The sequence below is a fragment of the Rousettus aegyptiacus genome, unplaced genomic scaffold (genome assembly GCF_014176215.1).
Source record: "Rousettus aegyptiacus isolate mRouAeg1 unplaced genomic scaffold, mRouAeg1.p scaffold_m13_p_17, whole genome shotgun sequence".
NCBI lineage: Eukaryota > Metazoa > Chordata > Mammalia > Chiroptera > Pteropodidae > Rousettus > Rousettus aegyptiacus.
Window position 1 is genome coordinate 1,227,179 of NW_023416292.1, and position 23,484 is coordinate 1,250,662.

At 38.3% G+C, this 23,484-nt stretch overlaps 1 protein-coding gene and 1 pseudogene across 1 annotated transcript; one reads left to right on the forward strand and one right to left on the reverse strand.

Annotated features, from left to right (window-relative positions):
• Nucleotides 1-11,483: 11,483 nt before the first annotated feature.
• CD84 (CD84 molecule) lies at nucleotides 11,484-21,925 on the reverse strand. Its single transcript, XM_016139612.2, is given in 6 exon segments — nucleotides 11,484-11,906; nucleotides 13,149-13,211; nucleotides 14,146-14,243; nucleotides 15,148-15,267; nucleotides 15,662-15,913; nucleotides 21,561-21,925. Coding segments are annotated over 6 exon segments (645 nt in total). The 5' UTR covers nucleotides 21,607-21,925; the 3' UTR covers nucleotides 11,484-11,840.
• LOC118613208 lies at nucleotides 17,091-17,213 on the forward strand (annotated as a pseudogene).
• Nucleotides 21,926-23,484: the final 1,559 nt, after the last annotated feature.

The following is a 23,484-nucleotide window of genomic DNA, read 5'->3' on the forward strand; positions in this document are numbered from 1 at the left end:
CTTTTGGTTTCCAGTAGGTGGTGTCTTGGATCCTTGCTTTACATAAAGCCTAAATGTCTTTTTCATTTTCTTGTAGATATTTAATCACACTTGGTACTCTCAGTTTCAGTCCCTGTCAGTGTTAACAACAGTTTCGGTGGCATTTGCACAGATTCCCCTGGGGCTCTGTGGTGATCTGACTCGGAGAATATGGGAGGAAGCACCCTCCTGATTGGGAGTTGGGGACTGTGGCTTAGCCTAGGTTTTGCAACTGGGGCCGGTAAAAATTAACTTTGTTTCTCTGTGGTCCTGTCCCATTTCCCTGCTTTCTGCCCTGATGACTGGACCCTGCTGCTGGCTGCTAGAAGTTCTGGCACTGCCAGGCATGCTGCTCCTTCACCCCTCCCCCTCCTCTTGCAAGGGGCTCCAATGGCTGCGAGAGGCCACTTCTTTATTTCTCCAAGTCCACCGCCTAACACCCGGGGTTCTGACCTGTCGTAGCTCTTATGTGTAGATCTCATGCTCAGATGTGCTGGTGTGCAGTTTGGGTGTTTTGTTGTTGTTGTTGAGTTTTAGATGTTCAACTTATTATTGTTTCAAGGGGAGAGAACTGGGGTCATCTCTCACTCTGCCAGGACACTCAATCAGAATGGCAAGAAAAAAGAAGCCAAGACTATAATAATAATTTAAGGAGCCTATGAGACGCTATTAAATGTAAAAATATCTGTGTCATAGGAGTACCTGAAGGAAAATGAGATGTCAAAGAGCTATTTGAATAAATAATGATGGAAACTTTCCTAACCTCATGAAGGAAATAGACATACAACCCCAGGAAGCTCAGAGTCCCAAGAAAGAGGAAACCAAAGAGGCCCACACCAATACACATCATAATTAAAATGCCAAAGGTTAAATACAAAGAAAGACTCTTAAAAGCAGCAAGAGAAAAGCAGCTAGTTACCTACAAGGAAGCACTGATTGGCAGTTGATTTCTCAAAAGAAACTTTGCAGGACACAAGGGCTTGGCACAAAATATTCAACATGATGAAAAGCCATAATCTACAACCAAGAATTCTTTATCTAGCAAAGCTATCATTTAGGGTTGAGGAACAGATAAAGAGCTTCCTAGACAAAAATAAGCTAAAGGAATTTATCAATACCATGCCAGTATTACAGGAAATATTGGAGGGATTTCTTTAAGAAGAAAAAACATGTATCAAAAACATGAATAAAGAATGGTAATAGCTACATTCCTATCAGAAGTTATCTCAAATGGAAAAGAATGAAGTGCTCCAACCAAAAGATAGTGTGGCTGAATGGATAAGAAAATAAGATCCCTATATATGCTGTCTACAAGAGACTCACTCACTTCAGATTGAAAGACACATACAGACTAAAAGGAAGAGGATAGAAAAGAAATTGCCTTGATGGACCTAGAGAGTATTGCACTGAATGAAATAAGTCAGGTGAAGAAAGACAAATATCGCATGATTTCACATACATGTAGAATCTAAAGAACAAAGTAAACAACAACAACAAAAGTGGAAATAAACTCATAGATACAGAGAATATTTTGAGGACTACCATATGGTTGGGGGTTGGGTAGGATGGTGAAAATGGACAAAAGGGTTATGAAGTACACATGGATAGTTATGAAATAGACATGGAGATATAAAACATAGTGTAAGGAAAATAGTTTTGATAAATATGTATGGGGTAAGAGGGATACTAGATTTAGTGGAGTGATCCCTTCATGAGTTATGTAGATCTCTAATCACTATGCTGTACAACTGAAACTAATATATTATTGTGTGCCAACTATAATTGAAAATAACTCATTGAATTGTACAACATAAAAAAAAGAACAATAGATTCTCATTTTAGAACTATGTTGAAGGCTATTTATACCGAATTTATTCACAAAAAGCTTATGGTAATCTTGAATGTCTATTATTTTTAAAGAACTGCAATATTTTAAAAGTTTAGTGCACTAAAATTTGCATTTTTTAAAGAAAGTCAGACAATTTAACAGTTTCTTCAGATAGAACTCATAAATGATCCTTTTATCAAAAAAAAAGTCAGCCTTTTTGAGGTATATAGTTTATATCCAGTACGATTCACCAATTTAAATTGTATAATTTTATGAGTTTGACAAATGTATAGTTATTTATTGGCAAACATGATATAGAATTTCTGTTTCTTCAAAAACGTCGTCCTTGCCAATTTGCAGTCTGCTTTCTCCTCCAAGCCTCTGGGAACTACTGATTTGCTTTCTTACATCATAGTTTATCCTTTTCTAGAATATCTTATACATGGAATTATATTGCATCTGGTTTCTTTCACATTGTATAATGCTTTTGAGATTCATCCATATTATTACATATGTAAGTAGTTCTTTTTTATTGCTAAGGTAATTTGTTGTATAGATATATTATGATTTGCTTATTCACCAGCAAAAATTTTTAAAAAATAAAATAAATGATTTGTAGTTTAAAAAATGATAAGTTCATTAAGGAGTTGATTATGTTAAGATATGGTCATATAGGCAGGCCCTAATCCAATATGGCTGGTGTCCTTATAAGAAGACGAAATTAGAACACAGACACACACACAGAGAAGACCATGTGAAGACACAGGAAGAAGATAGCTACCTACAAGCCAAAGAGAGAGGCCTCAGAATGAAACCAACCTTGTGGACACCTTGGTCCCAGACTTACAGCCTCCAAAATTGTGAGAAAATAAATTTCTGTTGCTTAAGCCTCCCACGTTATGGCAATCCTAGCAGATGAATCTATGGCTTTTATTATGTTGAGGTAATTTTTCTGTATTCCTAATTTTTTTTACTGTTTTTAATCATGACAGCTGTTAAACTTCATCAAATGTTTTTTCTGCATCAGTTAAGATGATGTGTTTTTCCTCTTTATTCTATCAAAGTGTTCTATTACATTAATTGTTTTTTGTATGTGGAACCATCCTTTCATTCCAGGAATAAATCCAGTTGGTCATGTTGTATAATCATTTAAAAATGCTGCTGAATTTGGTTTTTTAGTATTTTGTTGAGGAATTTTGCATCCATATTCATAAAAGATATTGTTTTGTAGTTTTACCAATGAGTGATACTTGGTAAAAGACTGAAAGGTGAGAGGAAGGGAAGAAAAATGTTTCATTTTGTTTTGTTTTTCAACTTGGTTTCTGATAATGTCTCTAGCAGTGGTAGCAATAGTGAGAAATGAGTGCAGCTTCAGGGTTCCTTGTCTAGTAATGCAGTTCCAGGAGTCATTCCAGAAGTCTTGGCAGTGTGGCGCCCATGGTAGCATCTGCAATAGTGAGTAGCTTTAGGCTCCCAAAATCTCATTGTTTTAGTGGGAGTATAAACCCCTGGAATACTGCAATGTGGCATTATGGGTTTCAAATTTTCCTAGGAGTGGTAACAACTTCCTGGAATTATAAATTGCTCGGTAATCTCATCTTCTCTGTTTTACTCCTCAAATAATTTCTATCATATTTGTCTTCATTTTCTTATATTTAGTTTGTTGAAATTGTAGTATTTAACATGATTTCAGTTTTTCTGATCAAACATCGACCTAGTTTTAGCTTGCTAATTTTTTTTTCTAATTTGTTTTGGGTATTGAATTTTCTCAAATGTACTTTTTGGAATCTGTCAAGATTATTGTTTTTTTGTTTTTGTTTTTAATCTTAAATGTGTTTAAACAATAAGTTACAATAGAAGACTTCTTAAAGATAAATAATCCTTGTATTCTGGGTATACACCATAGGTAATTACATTTTTTGCTTTCAATGCATTGCTTGGTTCAATTTGCTAAAATTTAAATTAAGTTTTTAACATTTATATTTTTAAGTGGTTTGATCTGTCAGGAGTTGACAATCTTTTCTGTAAAGGTTAAAATAGTGAATATTTTAGACTTCGTAGGCCATATAGTTTCCATTGTAACTACTCAAATTTGCTGTTGGGGTGTGAAAGTAGCCAGAGTCAGTACATGAATGAATGAGTATTGGATATGTTTCAGTAAAATTTTGTTTATGAATATCGAAATTTGAATTTCATATAATTTTCCCTGTCACCAAATATTCTTCTTTGGACTATTTTTTAACCTTTTAAAGTTGTAATAACTATTTTTAGCCCATGAGCCACATAGAAACTCTTGGCAGACAGGATTTGTTCACAGGTTGCAGTTTTCTAATCCTGGTCTATGTATTTTTTGAGGGGAATCATCCTTACCTAGTTTGGAATCAGTGTTATATTAATAGTGCTCAATAAATTTTGAAATTTCCTGTTTTCTATGCTTTGGAAGAGTTAAAATTAGATAGGAATTATTCTTTCACTGAATGTGGTAGAACTAGTGCATGATACTACCGAGGTTTTGTATATTTTTAGAAACTAGGTCATTGAATACCTTTTCCATTTTTTTTTCTCTGACTGAAGTTTTTCTAGTTATAAACTTTCACCTTATGCAAGACATTGTTTTTTCTGCCACCAAATAGCATTATCATATTTGTGTTTTGGAAAGATTACTCTGGCTGTGGTGTAGAGAGAATGGATTAGACTGGGGCAAGTGTGACTGGAGAAAGTGAAGTGCTACTGTCCATGTAAGAGATGATGGCAGGTTAGACTCCTGTAGCTACAGGTGGATGAAAGAAGATAAGTTAGGTAGTTTGTTATAACATTCAGGAAGCATTTTATGGGTTTTAAAGACCACTGTCAGGTTCAATGATTAGCTATGATTCATTACAGTGAATAGATACAAAACAAACTCAGCAAAAGAGACTGGTACATGGAATGGTATCCAGAAGAAACTAGATATGAGCTTCCAAGAGTCTTCTCCCAGTGGAGTCGCACAGGATGTCCTTAATTCCTCTAGCAATGTGCCATGACAAGGCACGTGAAATGTCTGCTAAGGAAGCTTGCCTGAGCCTAGGATTCCAGAATTTTTATTAAGTCAGTAACATAGGTTACTGCATATATTATATATCAAAATTCCAGAATCCCAGAAGAAAAGCAGCGATTCAGCACAAACTGAAATGTTTGTACAAAGAGTTTAAGCTCAATGAACTATTCTTATCTGGAAATGGTCTAACTCTCCCAAAATTCAGGTGTCTAGACACCAGCCTAGAGCCAACCTTATAAGCACAACTTCAAAGGACAGCAATCTTAGACTTACAATGTTAACTCTTTTCTGTGGTTTCTAATTTTTAACTATATTTTCTGCACGGGAAATGAAATCAATATTTTTCTACTGTATTTTTATCCAAAGTTTGAAAACTTAAAGGAGATATACTTAGGAGTAAGTAGCTTTGGCACTGAAATATGTGCCAAAGTGTTGTCACATTCCAGGTAAGTAGTTAAAGTCTGCACAAATGCTTACATCTTCACTAATTAATCAAAATATTATACATTGGTGACTCCTTCTGTAACTTGCACAGAGTCAGGCACTCTGGATACTAATGGTGAGCCAAACCACACATGGTCTGTATCCTGATGGAACTCATAGTCTAGTGGTCAAAAAGAAACACTAATTAAATAATCACAGGAGAAATATTTTAAAACAAAATTTGAAGACTGCTATGAAGGAAAGAGGTAGTACAATGAGAGAAAATATGGAAGGGACATTTGAGCTGTGCCCTGAGGGATGAGTGGCCATTAATAGGTGAAGTTCTGTATTGGAGGTAGTGAGGGAAAGGGTGGGAGTTGGGTATTTCAGTCAGAGAAAGAGTCCTAGGGCTAATGTACAGATTAAATTAAACAAAATGTTCCAGAACCCCAGAGTGTACTGGAAAAACACCACCAAAATTGTTTTTATCTTCTCAAGTAGTTTCAGTATCTGCTTTTACAGTTTCTACTCAGAGGCTCTGGAATTCTTCAGAGTGGTGGTTCAATTTCAGCTCAAGAAAAGGACAAAGAGATGTTGTCAGGGGAACTGAGAGCCCAAGCACTTTGCAAAGAGTTGCTCAAAACAGAAGATCTGGTGCTTCTTTGATAAGCAAGGAGTAAAGGAAGTGGTTTCAGATCTAATGCTTCCGTTTGCTATTTCACACACCTCTTAGCAAGTCACTTCTTTAGGGTTTTACAAAAAACATACTGAGGCCCATCACCCATAATTCTGAGGGAACCACAGCCTCATTCTCATTGAAAAGCCAGGTACTTTTCTTCCTTTCCACTAGGTGGCTCTGTGAATGACCAGACAATTTCAACTCTCCAATTCCCTAGATCCAGAGTTTCTAGGACTCCTCTCTTCTATGTCTGGGTCACAATCAAAGTTCAGTTCAACAACTTAACTAACTAATTAATTTATTAATTTATTTATTATTAAGTTTATTGGGATAACATTGGTTAATATAATTATATAATTTTCAGGTATTCATTATAAATTGACATCTATGTATTCTATTGTATGATTACCACCCAAAGTCCAGTTTCCTTCAACTACCACATATTTGACTCCCTCACCCTCCACTTCACCCTCTATATTTGACCCCCTTTATTCCATTTGCATCTCCCCTCCTCCCTTACCCTCTGGTAACCACTAGTCTATTGTCTATGTCCATTAGTCTCTCTTTGTTTGTCATGTTCATTTGTTGCTTTTAGGTTTATATTGCACATATAAGTGATATCATGTGATTTTCGACTTTTTCTGTCTGGCTTATTTCACTTAGCATGATTATCTTGAGGTCCGCTCATGTCACAAATGGCAGTATTTCATCTCTTCTTATGGCTGAGTAATACTCCATTGTGTATATGTACCACAGCTTCTTTAGCCAATCTTCTATTGTAAGATACTTCTGTTGCTTCCATGTCCTGGCCACTGTGAACAATGCTGCTATGAACATCGGTGTGCAAATATATTTTCGGATATGGGTTTTCAAGTCTTTGGGGTAAATATCCGGTAGAGGGATTGCTGGGTCATATGATATATCAATTTTTAGTTTTTTGAGGAACCTACATACTGTTTTCCATAGTGGCTGTATCAATTTGCAGTCCCACCAGCAGTGTATGAGGGTTCCTTTTTCTCCACACCCTCTCCAACATTTGTTATTACTTGTTCTGTTGATTATAGCTATTCTAACAGGTATGAGATTGTATCTCATTGTGGTTTTGCTTTGCATTTCCCTAATAGCTAGTGATGTTGAGCATCTTTTCATATATTTGTTGGCCACTTGCTTGTCCTCTAGGGAGAAGTGTCTGTTCAGGTGCTCTTGACCATTTTTTGATTGGATCATTTGTTCTTATGTTGTTATTGAGTCATATGAGTTCTTTTTATATTTTGGATATTAGGCCCTTATCAGAGGCATTGCTTGCAAATATATTTTCCCATTCGGATGGTTGTTTCTTTACCTCGTTGATGATTTCTTTTCCTGAGTAGAGCTTTTTAATTTGATGTAGTTCCATTCATTTATTTTTGCTTTTACTTCCCTTGCTTTTGAGGTTAAATTCATAAAATCCTCTTTAAGTCCAAGGTCCTTGAGTTTAGTTCTTATTCAATGAATATTTATTAAGCTCTGTGAGGCATTGGCTTTTGTGATGGGGTGCTATGAGTACAAAGATTAATAAAACAAAGCTTTTATCTAGAGGGAAATGGATAGCAAAAATATGACTTAAATGCCCAACTTTCCTATCTCAGTCTAGCTGGGGAAACAGATAGAGTAGATAATTAGATTGTAGTGTGGTAAGAAACAGACATTGAATTAGGGGGATTGAGAGTTAAAAGTTTAATAGGCAACATTAATTTAGCATAATATCAGATACATATCTGTTTTAAAAGCCTTATTTTGTAAGTTTTCTTTAGTATCTTATGAAGATATCAGGCCTGTAAGAACAGCTAATACAATGATCCAGGGCTTTTCCACATGCAGGCATGTAACACCTTACTTAATCCTTACAAAGAACTATTATTATCCCTATTTTGCAGCTGGGCAAACTGGGCAAGGAGAAGTTAAAATAAACTTAGCAAAGGTCACATAATTAAGAAACCAGGTTTCAAACCCAGGCACTCCAGCATCAGAGCCCACATTTCTGACCCTCCTTACACTTCTTTCTAGGGCTTTCTTCTTCAAGCTTCATGTTACATCTCATAGAGACCGTCACTGATTATCCTTGGGAAAATCATGCAAACCAAGAGAAATTCATGGAAAAGTGAAACAGAAGAAAAGCACTGGATCTAGGAAAAAATATAGCCCAGCCATTTCTTTTCTCCTGGCAGAACCTAAGAACTATTCTGTGTTAACACAGCCTGTACCAGTCAGGCTCCTTCTTTCCCATGTCCAATTTCCAGAGGTAACCCAGCCAAGTAGTTTAGAGTGTTCTGTAGATTTTTTTAAAAATCAGCTTCATTTCTTTTTTTGAGAAGCATAAGCTGCAACATTTCTCATTTACCCTGTAAAGCCCACATTGACTTGCAGAGGGACTGTCCTGGCTTACCATCACTTTCCACTAGAGAGCCCTGCTCCAGAAATTTTAGCTTCAAGCACATTTAGACAAAACTGACACATCTTTGGTCTGATTCAAGATCCTGTTCCATTGAAAGAATATTTTGATTTTATAGACCTGTTGGTCACAATCTAGTTCATCTGGAAAGCTGTGAAGGGAAAAATAAGATCACATTCATTTTACAGAAGGAAAATCTGAGCCCTGGGGAATGGGATGAGTAGCTTACATTTTCATAAATCAGAAAATTTTATAAAGAAAAAGTAAGAGACAAGAATGTAAAAAAATAATAATAATAACATGGCAGTTTTGAGTCCTGAAGGCCACTTTAAGAATTCCTTGAATTCCTAAGAAATGCTTGCTTCTGATTCTTTCCTCTCTCCTCTTTCTTTCTTTCTCTCCCCGCAACATACACACTTTTCACTGGAGCATTAGGAGACTAGGAATTTGAGTGACCACACCAGGAGGAGACAGGGACAGTTTAGAGAAAGAGAATGTTCAATAGGAATCCCTTAACTCACTTAAAGGTTTTTATTTTAGGAGAAACTCAGCTTGCTTGTTTAGTGTCATTTTGGAATTTCTCAATCTTTTATCACCAAGTCTCTTTATTTATTCCTTTGCATGCTTCCCTATGGTGGCTGCCTTTTATCTTCTTACACCTGGTTCTTTGCTTCAGTTGATTTCTTGGTTGGTTTAACTCTGAAAGTCTTCTCTCTCCAGTATGTCCTTATACCGGGAGTAGCTTCTGCTGTTGGCATCCTGATATTTAATGTTTGCCACTGTATTTATTGCCTTTGATCTATTGATATTTCTAATATGTACCTTCTATATGAGTTGGCTTGTCACTTTCAATTCTCTTGTGAGCATTTATTGCTCACAATTAGGGTACAAGGCACTGTATTGGCTACCGGTGGAGGCAGAGGTGAATAGAGCTATTACCTGTTATGATTACCTCTTCACAATCACGAAGTCACAGGTCTTGCCTTTTAGTAATGTACAACGTAAAGGGAAACAAATAATTGTCTATACTATAAGGCAGAATGAAATGAGTTATAGAGATTGAAGGACCAACAAGAGAAAAAAGAAGTGCAAAAAGAGCCAGAATTAATTTGAGTGATGAGACCAGGAAAAACTTCATAAAGGAGGTAACATTTGAGCTGGGCATTGAAGAATATGCAAATGGATAGGGGAGAATAGGAGCACACATTCTTGCTGAGGTGCTATGCCACACATAGACAAGGGACTGTGAATATGCATGGTGTATCTAGGCAGGTACCCCAAAAACACCACATGGATCCAAGCCTCTTTGTTATTGTTGTTGTTGTTGTTTTTGTTCATGCTTTCCTCATGTGGATGCCCTGTCTTCATTCTTTACCAAATTCTATCCATCCTACAAAGCCCAGCTTTAGCCTCATTCCCCGATAAGGTTTTGACTGTGTCAGCTTGTGCCACTCCTAGCGGCATGTTGGTTCATGTAGTGTCTGTGCTGGAACTGGTTCCTCAGCTAGCACAAGACAGACATTATATTCATTTCATACTTAGGGGGTCTTGTAGCCCTAACACAGTGCTAATGGTGGTCAGGGCTAGATGGTTCTATGAACTCATTCATGGGGACTAACACCCTTCCTCTGCCAAAGTGCAGTTTATTTCTCCTGTCCAGAGTAGGATGTTTGTGGGGATTTAGAATGTAGCTGGTTATATTTGCTAACACATAAGGGAAGCAATTTTTCAAATACTTGAATATTCTACTTAGCTGGGCAGGGGAGGGAGGTGGTCACCTAATCTCAGCTTAAACTCCACAACTCTTTGAGCAGCTTAAGAAATGAGTTGAGCCCAATTTCACCATCTATAACATCATCTCCCAAGTTCCTTCTGGAGAAACACTTCACTTCTATCATGGTCTCTTGTTTTGATTGTTGGGTTATATTCAGTTCTCTAAAAGCACCAGAAATGTAGCTCATCAATTCCTTTTAGAGAATGGGGTACTGGGCATGGCTTCTTGTTCCTGAAGCTGCTTGGAGTGTGTATTAGCCTGCTTCTGCAGAGAAACAGAACCAATAGGAAATATAATAAGGAATTGGCTCATGTGGTTACAGAAATGGAGAAATCTCAAGATCTGGAGTTGGCAAGCTGGAGAAATGATGGTATGTAATTCCAGTCTGATTCCCAAGGCTTAAGAGCCAGAAGTGCTGATGGTATAAGTTAAGTTCCAGTCCAAGTCCAAGTCTGAAGGCAGGAGAAGATTGATGTCCCAGCTCAAAGACATGCAGAAAGAGGCAGAGGGGAGAGAGGGAGGGAGGGAGAAAGGGAGGGAGGGAGAGAGGGAGGAAGGGAGGGAGGGAGAGAGAGAATGATTCTTTCTTACTCGCCTTTTTGTTTTATTCAGGCTTTCAGTGAGTTTGGTGATATCCGCCCAGTAAGGAGATTGATCTGCTTTACTTAGTCTACCAATTCAAATATTAATCTCATCCACAAACACCCTCACAGACATACCCTGAGTAATGTTTAACCAAATATCTGGACTCTCCATGGCCCATTAAGTTGACACAAAAAATTAACCATCACAGAGTAATACAGAAGGAAAGCTTGGCCAGAAAGAAAATTTTATGAGGCTTCTGAAGTAGAGCCTGAGAAAAAATGCTCCAGTAGTCTAGTCTCTACAAAAAGACCATTTTCCATCATTTGGAGAGTGTGTCTGCACCGCTGAGAGCCACAACTCTGATGACTTCCCATGCCACACAGTCATGTGTGGTTGCACTAGTCCAGTCAGTTGTACCCTGACTGAAGGTGTTTGGGAAAAGGGGCAAATGGAGGCTGAAATGCAGCCCACACTCTACTTGCCAAACCATGCTCTTGGGTGAGGGGCTACATCTGCCTCAGGGAAAGGGTGCCTTTACCTAATTTGTCCAAGGTGCTGTATGGACTGGTGAAAGCCAAAAACCAGGTCTCCTTAGATATATTGAATGTGAGAAGATCATTTTAGATGATGTGCCATGGCATGTTATAGGTGTGCAAAATACTGATCCTCTTTTATGTATGGAATTGCTGAGAAGAGTCATCCCCTGTAGTCATGAGAAGCCTCTAGCCACATTAGGCCTCTGGACATGAGCAATATTGGTTATTTACCCCATTGTGCCATGAAAATACTTTCTACATGTGCTGTGATGTGAAGAATATTGGGAAACACTGTGTTAGGGGACCTGCTTTATCATTTTTCCAAAAGGCAGTCATTTCAGAAAGGGTACATGTCCAACTATCTATACAGTCACAAGCTATGCCCAGCAGCAGAGGGCATACATGTTGGGATGTGGTGATTTGCACTCTTCAGGTAAGATCTGGACAAATAAAATCTGGGTCTGGGGCATCTGCCATTAACTTTGGTTGTACTCCAGTTTCCATGGAGAGAATGCTGTTGTCTGGCAGTCTAGATCACAAATTCATAGCTTGAAGTCCCTGGAGGTTTGCTGTCCAGAGTGCTGGTTTTTTCCATCTGTGTTCAAGAGGGAGATGGAGGACATATTAACTGAAAGGTGATGCTGGGGAATTCCATGAGGTACCCAGGAGAGTTGTGCAAATGGCACAGGGAGATGTCTTAGATTTCCCTGGTGCTGGGGATATCTGGGGGTAGCAGGGGCTTGCCTTTTGCTGAGTCCCTCATTTCTGCTTCAGCTACCCCCTGGGAGCCCTAGGATCATAAACTTCTTTGTCCAGAGAAAAACAGGAGGGAATAAGTGTGCTTGCATTGATTTTGCTTGAGGCAACATCTGGGCTTAAGCTATCTGCCCTCCTTGTTCCTAGTTGAACTTCGGTTCTTTCTGTACCCTAATAATTGTACCTTTGTTTATACACAGTGACGGTCACCTCCACTACCATCTCATGTGCTTTAGTTACTTAGAGTACTGCAGATAACCTTCTTACTGGCTTGAGGAGTCTTAAGTTTTAAATTATGTACTGGCCAGTTAACAATTGTCATTCAACTTGTTCAGAGGATTAACTCTGGGGTGTCTCAGTCCCAAGTGCCCTGATTAATTCCTCAACTCTAGTCCTTTCCAACTTTATCTCCTCTGTTTCCTCCCACTCTCTTTCAGATTCTGGCATAAATATTAGAGATCCCAAAGCTGTCCTTCTGACTATAGCAGAAATGAGGACCCTCAGACAGTGACAACCCATCATCAGATTACCTCGCACTGAAACTCCAGTTAAAAGACAGGGCTTACCATCTCCCTGCACATTCCAGAGTAGTACGCTAAAGCACAGGGATGTGTGAGTATCACTAGACCACTACAAATGTTTGTGCAGGTTGCATACCATAAAGGTCAGCTGAGGGAGCAAACAGGAACCGAAGTTCAGCCTGTGTTTTACTTGCCAGTCTGTATACCTGGTGTGGGCCTGTGTCTGCTCATAAGGAGCCATTGCTTTCTTATTTTCACACTGCGAGCTAGTGTGTTGCTGAGGCTGGAGTTTCCACACTACAGTTTAGGGGCTTAGGGACTCCTGCACTTAAAGGGTGGGATGAGCACCTCAGGCAGGCTAGCCATACATGGCCATGGACCTAAGGAACAGGGCTCTGTATGTGTGTGGAAGTACCTACAGACCAAAGCCCTTAGCAGTAGATCCTGAAACGTCTAGAGTCCCAAAGTAACCAGCTGGCCCCTCATTAGATGAACAGGGTACAGCAGAATGACTGGAACAGATAGGACAACATGGATTAAAAAAATCAGAAAGTATTTACCTTACAAGAGTACTGCACTATGGAATAAATCGTGTTTACTGGCTTCTCCTTCATGGGGTGCACCTGTAAAACACCCATCTTCCCCTCAGTGAGAAAGCCCAGGCAAAATGTTATAAGCCCCCCTTCCTACTTCTGCCCTTGCCCATCACCCTTTCCTGGTCCCATTTTTACAAGGTAGACTTCTCTCCAGGATTCAGCTCTGCTTCCATCCAGGTTTGGAGAGGATAAGAGAGAGGTGGGAGTGGGGTGGGCAAAAATCTCCGGAGCCAAGAAGGGGAGTTCTGCATAGTTGAGACTGAGTTTTGCTCAGTCAGAATTTTATAGCTTTTTGTGTTTCTGTGCACCAAGCTGCCTTATAAGCCCAAGCACAATGCTAGATTTACCAAGCAGACCTGTTTCCACCTTCACTTCTTGTAGACTTCAGGGGACCAGGCTGGTAGAGGTCCCCTGAAGGAGGAAAGTGATACCAGGTAGAATTCTGATTCAAGGTGGAGGTTAAAAAAGAGCAAGCACATAAAAGGCTAGTGGGAGGAAAGGATGTGGTACAGAGTGACTCTGAATCTGAGGAAAGTAAGCTGCTGCTGTAGTCAGACCAGAAAGCCAAGTTCAAGGGCCCCTTTCTCATTTCTGTGCCCTTGAAGCCCCCTTAGCAACCTGTTTACTGGCCGGTGCCACAGAACAGCCTTCACCTCACATAAGGAACTCCTTTGTTGTTTGTCTTCTGCACAGAGAGCTTCACTCTTAGTCATGCTTCTCATCTAACCCTGAGCCGGGCCCCCGCATGGAAGCTTAGGGCCTCAGCCTTGGACATGGAGTGAAAATTGGCCACATTCTTGACCTCACAGAGAGAATCGTGGCATCATTTTCCTGATATGGTATTTTCTGGTTGGACCTCTAGCATCTTGGCTGTGGGCAAGACACAGGAATCAAAGGCCTGCTGTTCATTACTCGTTGTCCTAGGGGTGCTGGTGGGCATTCACGAGCGGGATCAGCTCACCTTGAATGGGGAGATTTCATCATAGATTCGGGACTCTTCTGGCTGGATGTCTCTTTAAGCCATTCCATATGTGTATATTGTTTTCTTTGAGACAGCATCTATATCACAAACATAAAGCCACAGTATGCAAAAGGCGAATGAAGTTTTAGAGATGATCTAGTCTAACATTTTCTTTTTAAGATGAAGAAATGAAGCCATAAGAGGTTAAATGGTTCCTATCCTCTCGAGATGGATGTTTGGAATATCTCTCCCTTTTCTAAAGATTGCATGTGGTATGGGAGGCACCCAGGTCAAGCCATACCCAGAGCTCAGTGGGGCTTCTTTTCTACTCTACAGTCCACATTAGGCTAAAGAGACTCTCCCCAATTCCACCCAGGATATTCTTAGTGTCTCTGGCACTTAGCATTGACTGTTTTGCATGGCAACTGGTCTTTTCATGTGAGGGTCTTGGTTTTTCAGCTAGTTGAACATGAGGTTAGGAGAAATAAGATGGTGTAATGATCCCCCTGGGTGCTAAGATCAGATTTTCTGAATTGAGAATGGCACAAGTACAGAAGGATCCAGAAGGATCTAGTGCTAACCATGAAATACAAAATTAGTACACGTCTCTCAATGACTCCAAAAGTCATAGTCAAATACTATGGAATTGAAAGTGACCCTGAAGGCCCTCTAGTCCAAACCTTATTTCACATGTGAGAACATTGAGCCAGAGAGGTAAAGACATATGTCTAATGAAGCACAGCTTGTTAATGGCAGTGCTAAACTTGAACCCAAGCTCTGGGCCCATCAGATACTAGCGATTCCGTAAACAGATTTTGAAGACCATTCAGGATGATGTCAAATAGTTCTCAGGGTCATCATTCTGGAAGAGTGTGAAGTGGTGGAGTAGGGATTATAGATATGTTGATTCCTTGGAACAAAGGACCTCTCTATATCAACTTGGATAAATGACTTCAGTCCCAGGAAGAAGGAAGGTGCATTTCCACTTTGGGAAAATCCTACCTTGTTCTCTCTTGCACAAAAGAAACAAAAGCACCGAAGGCAGAATGATTGTAAACAGAGAGACCACAGCTAGCCCACTCAGCAACCCAGTGTGGTAAGTTTGGAGGCCCAGTGCAATATCTGGAAATAGAAGATGCAGTGAGACAACTCAGGAAATAGGTTCAAGATCCTGGGTAAGCTTGTCCATATTCAAGGAGCACTATCAAAACTGGGTGTCTTCCAAGGGAGTGTCAAATCTTCAAGGGAAACTGTACTTACTGCTAGTGTCAGGATAAGAAACTGAATCAAGGAACCAAGTGGGGGTTACCTCAGAACACCGTGAAAAAAAAAAACCCACCCAGGACATCTCTTAGGAGGCTTTGGATTCATTTCCAGGGTTTTCTAGGACGAGATACTCCTGGGGACCAGGCCTGGCATAAGGGAGGCATATTACTATGAAGAATGAGGTCCACATTCATTATAGCTATTCAGAGTAATTTATGAGATTCCAGGAAAGATGAACAGAGCTAGATACCTGCACAGAGCTGCTGGGCAGAGATGGAGTCAGAATTGTTGCTGACAGGGTTCCAGGCTGTACATGTGTAAGTCAGCTCTTGGTTGTCAGGAGTCTGGAATATTTGAAGGACACTGCCTTCTTCTCTCAGGGTACTCCAACTGTATATTACATTCTTTTCTTCTTTTTCCACAGAGCATGTCAGTGTGACATTACAGGTACTATTCACAGATGTCATGAAACTCTGAGTAATTTTCGGCTTTCCAAGCCTACCTATGAGGGGAAAACATTAGCTAGTGGTATGCTAGGGCTCGCCTATACCAGTTTGTGAGAGCCAAATGTTAAATTTTCAAAACATTTTCAAGATGTTTGTTAATGCAGCCATTGTGAAAAATCAAAGTGTAAAAACTTACAGTAAAATAAACTATATGAAAAACAAAGCTAATAAATTCCCAAAACTCATTACTTTCTAATTTTTTTGACAATTCACCATCACCTATGCTCTAGAAGTTATTTTCATTTATGTATCTGTTCTTTGTAATAATGTACAAAGTCTTTCTAAGTCTGCATGTCTTAAAATCAGCCACTTGTAACAGCATGGATGGATCTTGAAGATATAATGCTAAGTGAAATAAGTCAGACTGAAAAGGACAAAAGCCATATAACTTCACTCATATGTAGAATATAAAACAAAAAGTAACAAATAAACTGTCAGAAACAGAAACAAACTCATAGACACAGAAAACAGAATGGAAGTTACCAGAGGGGAAAAGGGTATTAAGAAAGTAAAGGGGTTTAAATACATAACAGAAGGAAACTAGATTTTGGCATGCAATAATGTATAAAGATGTTGTATTATAAAGATATATAAGTGAAATTTATATAATGTTATTAACCAATGTTACCTCAATAAAGTTAATTTTAAGGAATCAGCTATAGTGGGAGTATTTACACCACAGGAATTGTCAAATGCTACAAACTGAGGCTTGATTTACTGCCTTGTTGATTATCTCTCTAGACTTAAGAAAACAGGAGAGGAAAGGTTACAAAAGCAGATTAAACTTAAAAGTGCATCCTGTTCATAGCCATTACATTGTGAATAGCAAAATCATAAATAACAATAATAATATAAAAAAAACAACCCCCCCAAAAACAAAACAAAACAAAAAAACAGACTAGGAAATATTCTTCTAGTATTTGAAAACCACTCTCCAAATCAGCAAAAAAGTTGCTCACATCATTGGCAAACAAGTGAAGTTCTAATGTGTCTTTAGTGAATCATTTTTTTCTTATTAGCTAACTTAAATAAAAATATCAAACAATATTCATGTTGGTTCATTCATCAACTGCAACTATAGGTTGGATAGGGATGTAAATGTTTAGCAAAAGTCAATGAAAGCATTCTGTGAGAACACTTGGCTACATTGAATTTACAATAAAGACTACTGTGAAAACCATACTTTCAGGGATCATTTCTGTAGTTTGTTACTAGACAAATTTCTCTGAATGTGCAGAGCACCTGGGGATGGGTGGAATAGGTGGTGGTATGGGAAGTGACATGTTCTAATTCTTAGAATAGTGCTTTACTGTTATTCATCAGAACTGTGACAGGAAGCTCAAGGCAGTGCTTCTCATCTACGTCTTTAGAGAAGTCAGTTGAAGGAAATGGCTGAAGAAAGTGTTTAAGAAAATCACTGTAACTATCAGTTACTGGTTTCAGTTGATGACTTATAATGGTTTATTGCTATCAGTGTCCATGCCTACAAATAATTTAGTTTGTATTTTCGAGTAAAAATGCATTTGTATATTCCTAATGCACAAGTGCAAGAGCCATGTGCCAATGCACTGCTTTTACCTTAACTCATTAAGACGTTTTTACTAGTATTCTGTTAAAATTAGGATTTTAGTGCTTGCCATCACCTGATGAGAAGTTAAGAAGCAGCCTTTTTCTGGAGAGTAAGAATAATTACGTACAAAGTAGAAAAATATTCAATTATGTGATGGCCTTTGTGTAATAAAAGTTTGTTTAAAGCTCAAAAAAGACTTCTATTGACTATTATAAAAGTATGCCATACATCCATTATGTCAATAAAAATTATTATGTATATAATGTATATGCACACACAAACACACCATCAAGAACCAGTTGAACATATTTCAGCACACCCCTGAACGAGACAATATTTTAAAAAGTTTTTGGCTTTGTTTTCTGGTGTATGTGTGTTTTCTTTAACCTTTTTGTTTTGTTTTGTTTTGTTTTGTTTTGAGTGCTCATGGTGAAACGTTAAAACCTCTTAGAAAGTTCACTTTGAAAAATATTTTCACTAAAGCAATCAAAGATAAACTGTAAAAGTCGTAGGCTAGAAAAGGGTTAGAAAAAAAACAGTTATATTTAAGTTGAGCTAATAGCTAGATCTGGAGCTGGCAGAAGGAAAGGGAAGATCTTTTCTTTTACCAGGAGATAAGAAAATGACTACATTCAGAATTCCTAAATTTAGTTCATTCTTGTCAAAGCTGCTGTGATGGGGTTTGTTCCTTTTACTATAGCTGTATGAGGAAGGGAATTGAAGAGTCAGAAGGACCTGGCATTTAACTTTCTAATTAACTTGAAGTTTATAAAGGTAATATATTCAGAGGTGTAAATATAGAAATCATTTGCCTGTACTTGTAAAGGAGGAGAACATGAGAAGTAAAAAGCTATAAAGGTTTTCAATTCTAACTTAACCAGAAACTCTAGTCCTAAGAATCTCTTAGAGGGATCTACCTATTCCAGATTAGAATTAGGGATAATTTGGCAAGAAAACTAAATAAGTTTGTAGAAAAGAACTTGATCAGCTATAACAATAAGATATATGAATATATATAGGGCAAAATGAACCAAATTGTGTGTGTGTCTCTGTGTTTGTGGGGTTTGTTTGTTTGATTGTTTGTTTGTTTGTTTGTTTTTAGAAACTTGATTTGCAAGAATGTTTAAATCTCTGCTTGGTATCTACTTATTTTAGAAAGCTTTAGAGGGAATGTCAAGGTGACTAATAGAAGTGAAGAATAGGATCCCATCTCATTTTACTCAGCAGGAACAGAGATATTACCTGTTCAAAGCTGCTGGGCAGAAGTCAGAGTTGTGGCAGAGAGGATTTCATCTTCTCAAGCCAAAGAGTATGGAAGCCACTGGAGACCTGGTTCAGAATCCACACTCCACTACTTTCTATGGAATGGTGGAGAAGGTATACAGTTTCATTGAGCTTTAGTTCTTTCAATTTCAACAACATGAGGCTAACAGTGTTCTCCTGCTAGAGTTGTTGTGAGAATTAAATGAGCTATTATATATCTAATATCTATCTATCTATCTATCTATCTATCTATCTATTGATTTGTCTATCATCCATCCATCCATCATCTGTCTACAATTGTGTGTATGTTAATTATCTATGAATGAGACAAAATGAACTGACAATAGTGACCAACCCTGAGAATGGAGAGTTGCCTTTCACTGTTTTATCTTTAGCTCTGTTTCTAAGTATATTGCCTAAATACGTATAATCTTTACATATTTTCGAAAATTAGGTGGTAGAATGCCAGACACATACATGGTGTTCAATAAATGCAGTTCTCTTCTCTTTATCTTCTCAGCTAACTACCCAAACAGTACAGATTTTGTTGTATGGGCAATACAGCTTTCTCTAAGACTTTACAGTGGTCTGCCCCGATTGCAGATAATACAACACTCCCAAAGATTGAGTGGGTAAAACTAAATGTGTAAAGGGATGAAAACAGACATCTTAAAATTGAATGCCCTCTTTATTTTCTCAACCAAATTTCTCAAATGAGTCAAATATTTTCTAAGAAGTCCACACATGTTCTTTGACTTTGTCATTCACACTTTATTCAGAGGGAGATAAGGGTTAAAAAATTAATAATGACTACTAGTTATTGAGCGTCTACTTTAAGGTATGCACCGTATTGGGATTTCAACTAACACTATTAATTCCACCTATTATAATCTACATTTTATAGATGAGGAAATTTAGGTCCAGAGAGGGTAAACAATTTGCTCAAGGTCACAAACTGGCAAGAGGTCTCATCTCATTTCAGCATTAACGCTCTTTCCACTATGCCTTGCATCCAGATACTACTTGATTCCAGATACTACATGATTCAATCAGGCTATATTAATTGAGCACTTACAATTGTCAGGCACTGGGTAGGACCTGGGAATATTGTGATTCATTCATTCTTTCATTCACAAACACTTCTAGAGCTTCCACTACGTGCCTGACAATGTAAGTGCTGGGGATACACTGATGAACTTCATATACAAAGGCCCTGCCTTTATGGAACTTGTATTTTAGTGGATTAACTATGCACCTGAATTGTATCTATCACAACATGGATTAGTCACATATCTGTAGTTTTTGTGCTGAGGGGCAGATGGATAGTAAAATCCTTGAGACATGGCTCAAATACTTTCTATACTAGAAATTAGTGCTGCCCAATAGAAAGAAAAAGTGAATCACTTATATAATTTAAAATTTTCTAATAGCCATATTAAAATAATAAAAATAAACAGGTGATATAAATTTCAATGATGTATTTTATTTACTTGAATCTAGCCAAAATGTTATCTTAATCTGTAACCAATATAAAAATTATTAATGAGGTATTTTATGTTCTTTTTGTGTGTAAAGACTTTGAAACATGGTGTGTATTTTACACTTAAAGTACATCTTAATTTGAACTCACCACATCTGAAATACTCAAGAGCCATATGTGGCTAGTAGTTACCATATTGGAAAGAGTAGTTCTATATTAGTGTTTCTCAAACCTGAGCACACATAGTAATATTCCAGAGAGAACATTAATACAGTTTCTGGGCTTTGCCACCAAAAGTAAGGGATGGGATCTAAGAATTTGCATTTCCAACTAGTTCCCAGGTGATGCTGATTCTGATCCCAATGCAGCCAGGGCACAGAAACACTTGGAATGGCATTGCGTAACAAACCACACACATCTCCCAGTGATGCTAGTTCTAATATTTTACCCTTTAAAAGTACTTCACATTAGCTTTAGAGAAATTCAAATTAAAACCAAGATGAGATATTACTACATACCAATCAGAATGACCAAAATAAAATAACACTAAAAGTTGGCAAGAATGTGGAGAAACTGGATCAGCCATACATTGCCGATGGGAAGGTAAATAGTTAGGCAATTCTTTTAAAACTAAAAATGACTCTTAAAAGTTCTGAGTTCTACAGATAGCTATCAAACTATGAAAGGACATGGAGATAACTTCAATGCATATTACTAACTGGAAGAAGCCAAACTGAAAGGGCTATATGTACTGTACGATTTCAGCTAAATGTCAGTCTGAAAAAGGCAAAAACCATGGATATAGTAAAAAGATCAGTGGTTTCCAGAAGTAATGGTGGTGGTGGGGTGAGCGTGGAGGATGAATAAGCAGAGCACAGAATATTTTTAGGGTAGTGAAACTCTTCTGTATAACACCATAATGCTGGATACATGCCACTATATATTTGTCAAATTAAAATATTAATATTAAAATATTAAGTATTATGTTATATATATTTTATACTAAAAAATTGTTTTTAAGTTATTCAAGGTTTTGGATTATTTATTCTTTTTTGTACTTTCTGAGTAGGTCTACTAAATGATGACTCCTGAGCAGAAGGGTTTGTCTCAGTTGTTCAGAGAACTGAACATACACAAAATTTAAAAATATAAACTCTAAAGCTAAAAAACAAATCTGGATCTTAAGTCTCTCCTCAGACAATTGGATTCCTTTTGATACCGAAGGCATTTCTGTTAAAACAGATCAAAAGGGCATTTCAATGTCTCCCTTAAGGACAATTTCCAAACTTAATAGAAAACTAGGAGGGGATTGACAAGAGTCAGAACTCACAGGTTTGCAGGCAAAGGAGCAAGATCCATAAGTAGTGCCAAGCCATTTTCTTCCAGGGTCTAGCACCCTTCTAGCAGAGTCGGTTTTACTTGAAAATTCTTGTTCCTTTTTAGCTGCATGACAAAAGGAAGTGAATGTGAGCTAACGGATATGGAAAATATTAGTCTATGTGTTACTGGAGAGTTGGGTATCTATCTATTTATCTCCCAACATGTTGTCTAGGCTCTTGGTGTCTCAGACAAAGAATTGAGCAAGACACCAAAGCACAGCAGCAGAAAGAATAGCTTTACTGGAAAAGAGAGTAAAGCAACAGTACACTTCCATGGAAGTGGGCCTGAACAAGAGAAGTGTAGCTCAAGGGCCCAGAAACAAAGCCTTTGGGGTTTTTATCCCTACTTACTGTGCATGGTTACTTTTCTTAGAGGCATGGGCTTCCTTAATAGATACCTAAAATGGATGGGACTCAGTAACTCATCATTTACTTTCTGCACATGTCTGTTCCCAGAATTCAGTGTGTTATAATAATATTAATGAATTTCTGGGTATATGCATTATATTATAATGATAGTATAATGAGGCTCAGGTGAGTTTGAGGTTATTATGGTCTTCATTGTGCAGATGTGAGTGACCGGCTTAAACTGGTATCTAATTCTCTGCTTGCTTGTTTCTTTGTTGAAGTTACTTTTAGCCTAAAAATACCTTATGGCTTGCTTAATTGTGAGCAGATTAAGGCAGACCCCTTCTCAGATAGAATGACTTCAGTGTTTTTGCAGGCACACCCAAAATCCCTAACTAACTAACTTTTCTGCCTAACTCTTTTCTAAGAGCCATGAACCCCCTTATTATTAGTATGGATATTAAGGGACGAGAGGTCTCTTCTGTATCTGCTTCCTGCTGAAGAGGTTTGTAGTCTCTGTCTACTGGGGTTTCATGGAGCTCTTTCCCTTTCTGCCTCAGTCAGGGTGAGGTCTTGGGTTTCCTGCTGAAGTGCCACCTCAGTCCCTAGATAAGGAAAAAATACAAACTTGTTACTTAAATCATATATCTATTAATTTCTATTATTGATTTGCTTATTAAGTGAGTAAAGGGAAACAGGCTTGATTAATATATTTCTTAAAGAGGAAAATAAAAGACCTTTGGCCTCCCCTCCCAGACTCTAAGGGCCCTGCACTCTACATACTCTTACCTTTTCACACTATATACTCTTTCCCTTCCTCACTGTATGTCCATATCAAAGGAAATGGGAACTAAAGAATGACATATAAACTGAATTCCCTGAACACTCAGGGTCCATCTCAGTGCCTTTATTCTATCTCTCTCCTGTCCCTCTCACTCTCTGCCACTGAGGAGTGTGCAGAGAAAGTAAGATAACAGAAATCGGGCTCCGTCCCACACCCATAGCTAACTTACCAGTGGAAGAAAACTCAGCATCCTTCTGTAACCTTGTGTCCAGTATATGTGCACAGGCTCCCATTATCTGGCAGTGTGCCAGATAACTGTTTAACTGGTTAACCAGTGTATAAGAGGCGCCGCTGCCATAGCGGGGGTGTGTCATGTACCGGGGAAGTGCTGTCCTGTGAGGCAGCCTGTGCCCCTGCTGGAATCAAGAGCTATGTTGCAGTTGCCTACAGCCCCTTTCATTTTCTTCCAACTGCCCCAGTCTCATATCCCTTATCTCAGAACCTCAAACCTGTAGCAACACACTTGGCATAGTCACGACAGGATTCTCAGGTAAGGGAGCCATCTGCCCCACTGGAGGACAGGAGAGACGTGTGAGGTGGGCCATGCTCTTGCTGGATGGAATAAAGAGCTATCTTGCTAGTTGCCTACGGCTCCCCGCATTTTCTTCCAACTGTCTGAGTCTCATACCTCTTATCTCAGAAACCTGATCTGCAGCAATACAGGAGACTACATTCTGTCTGTG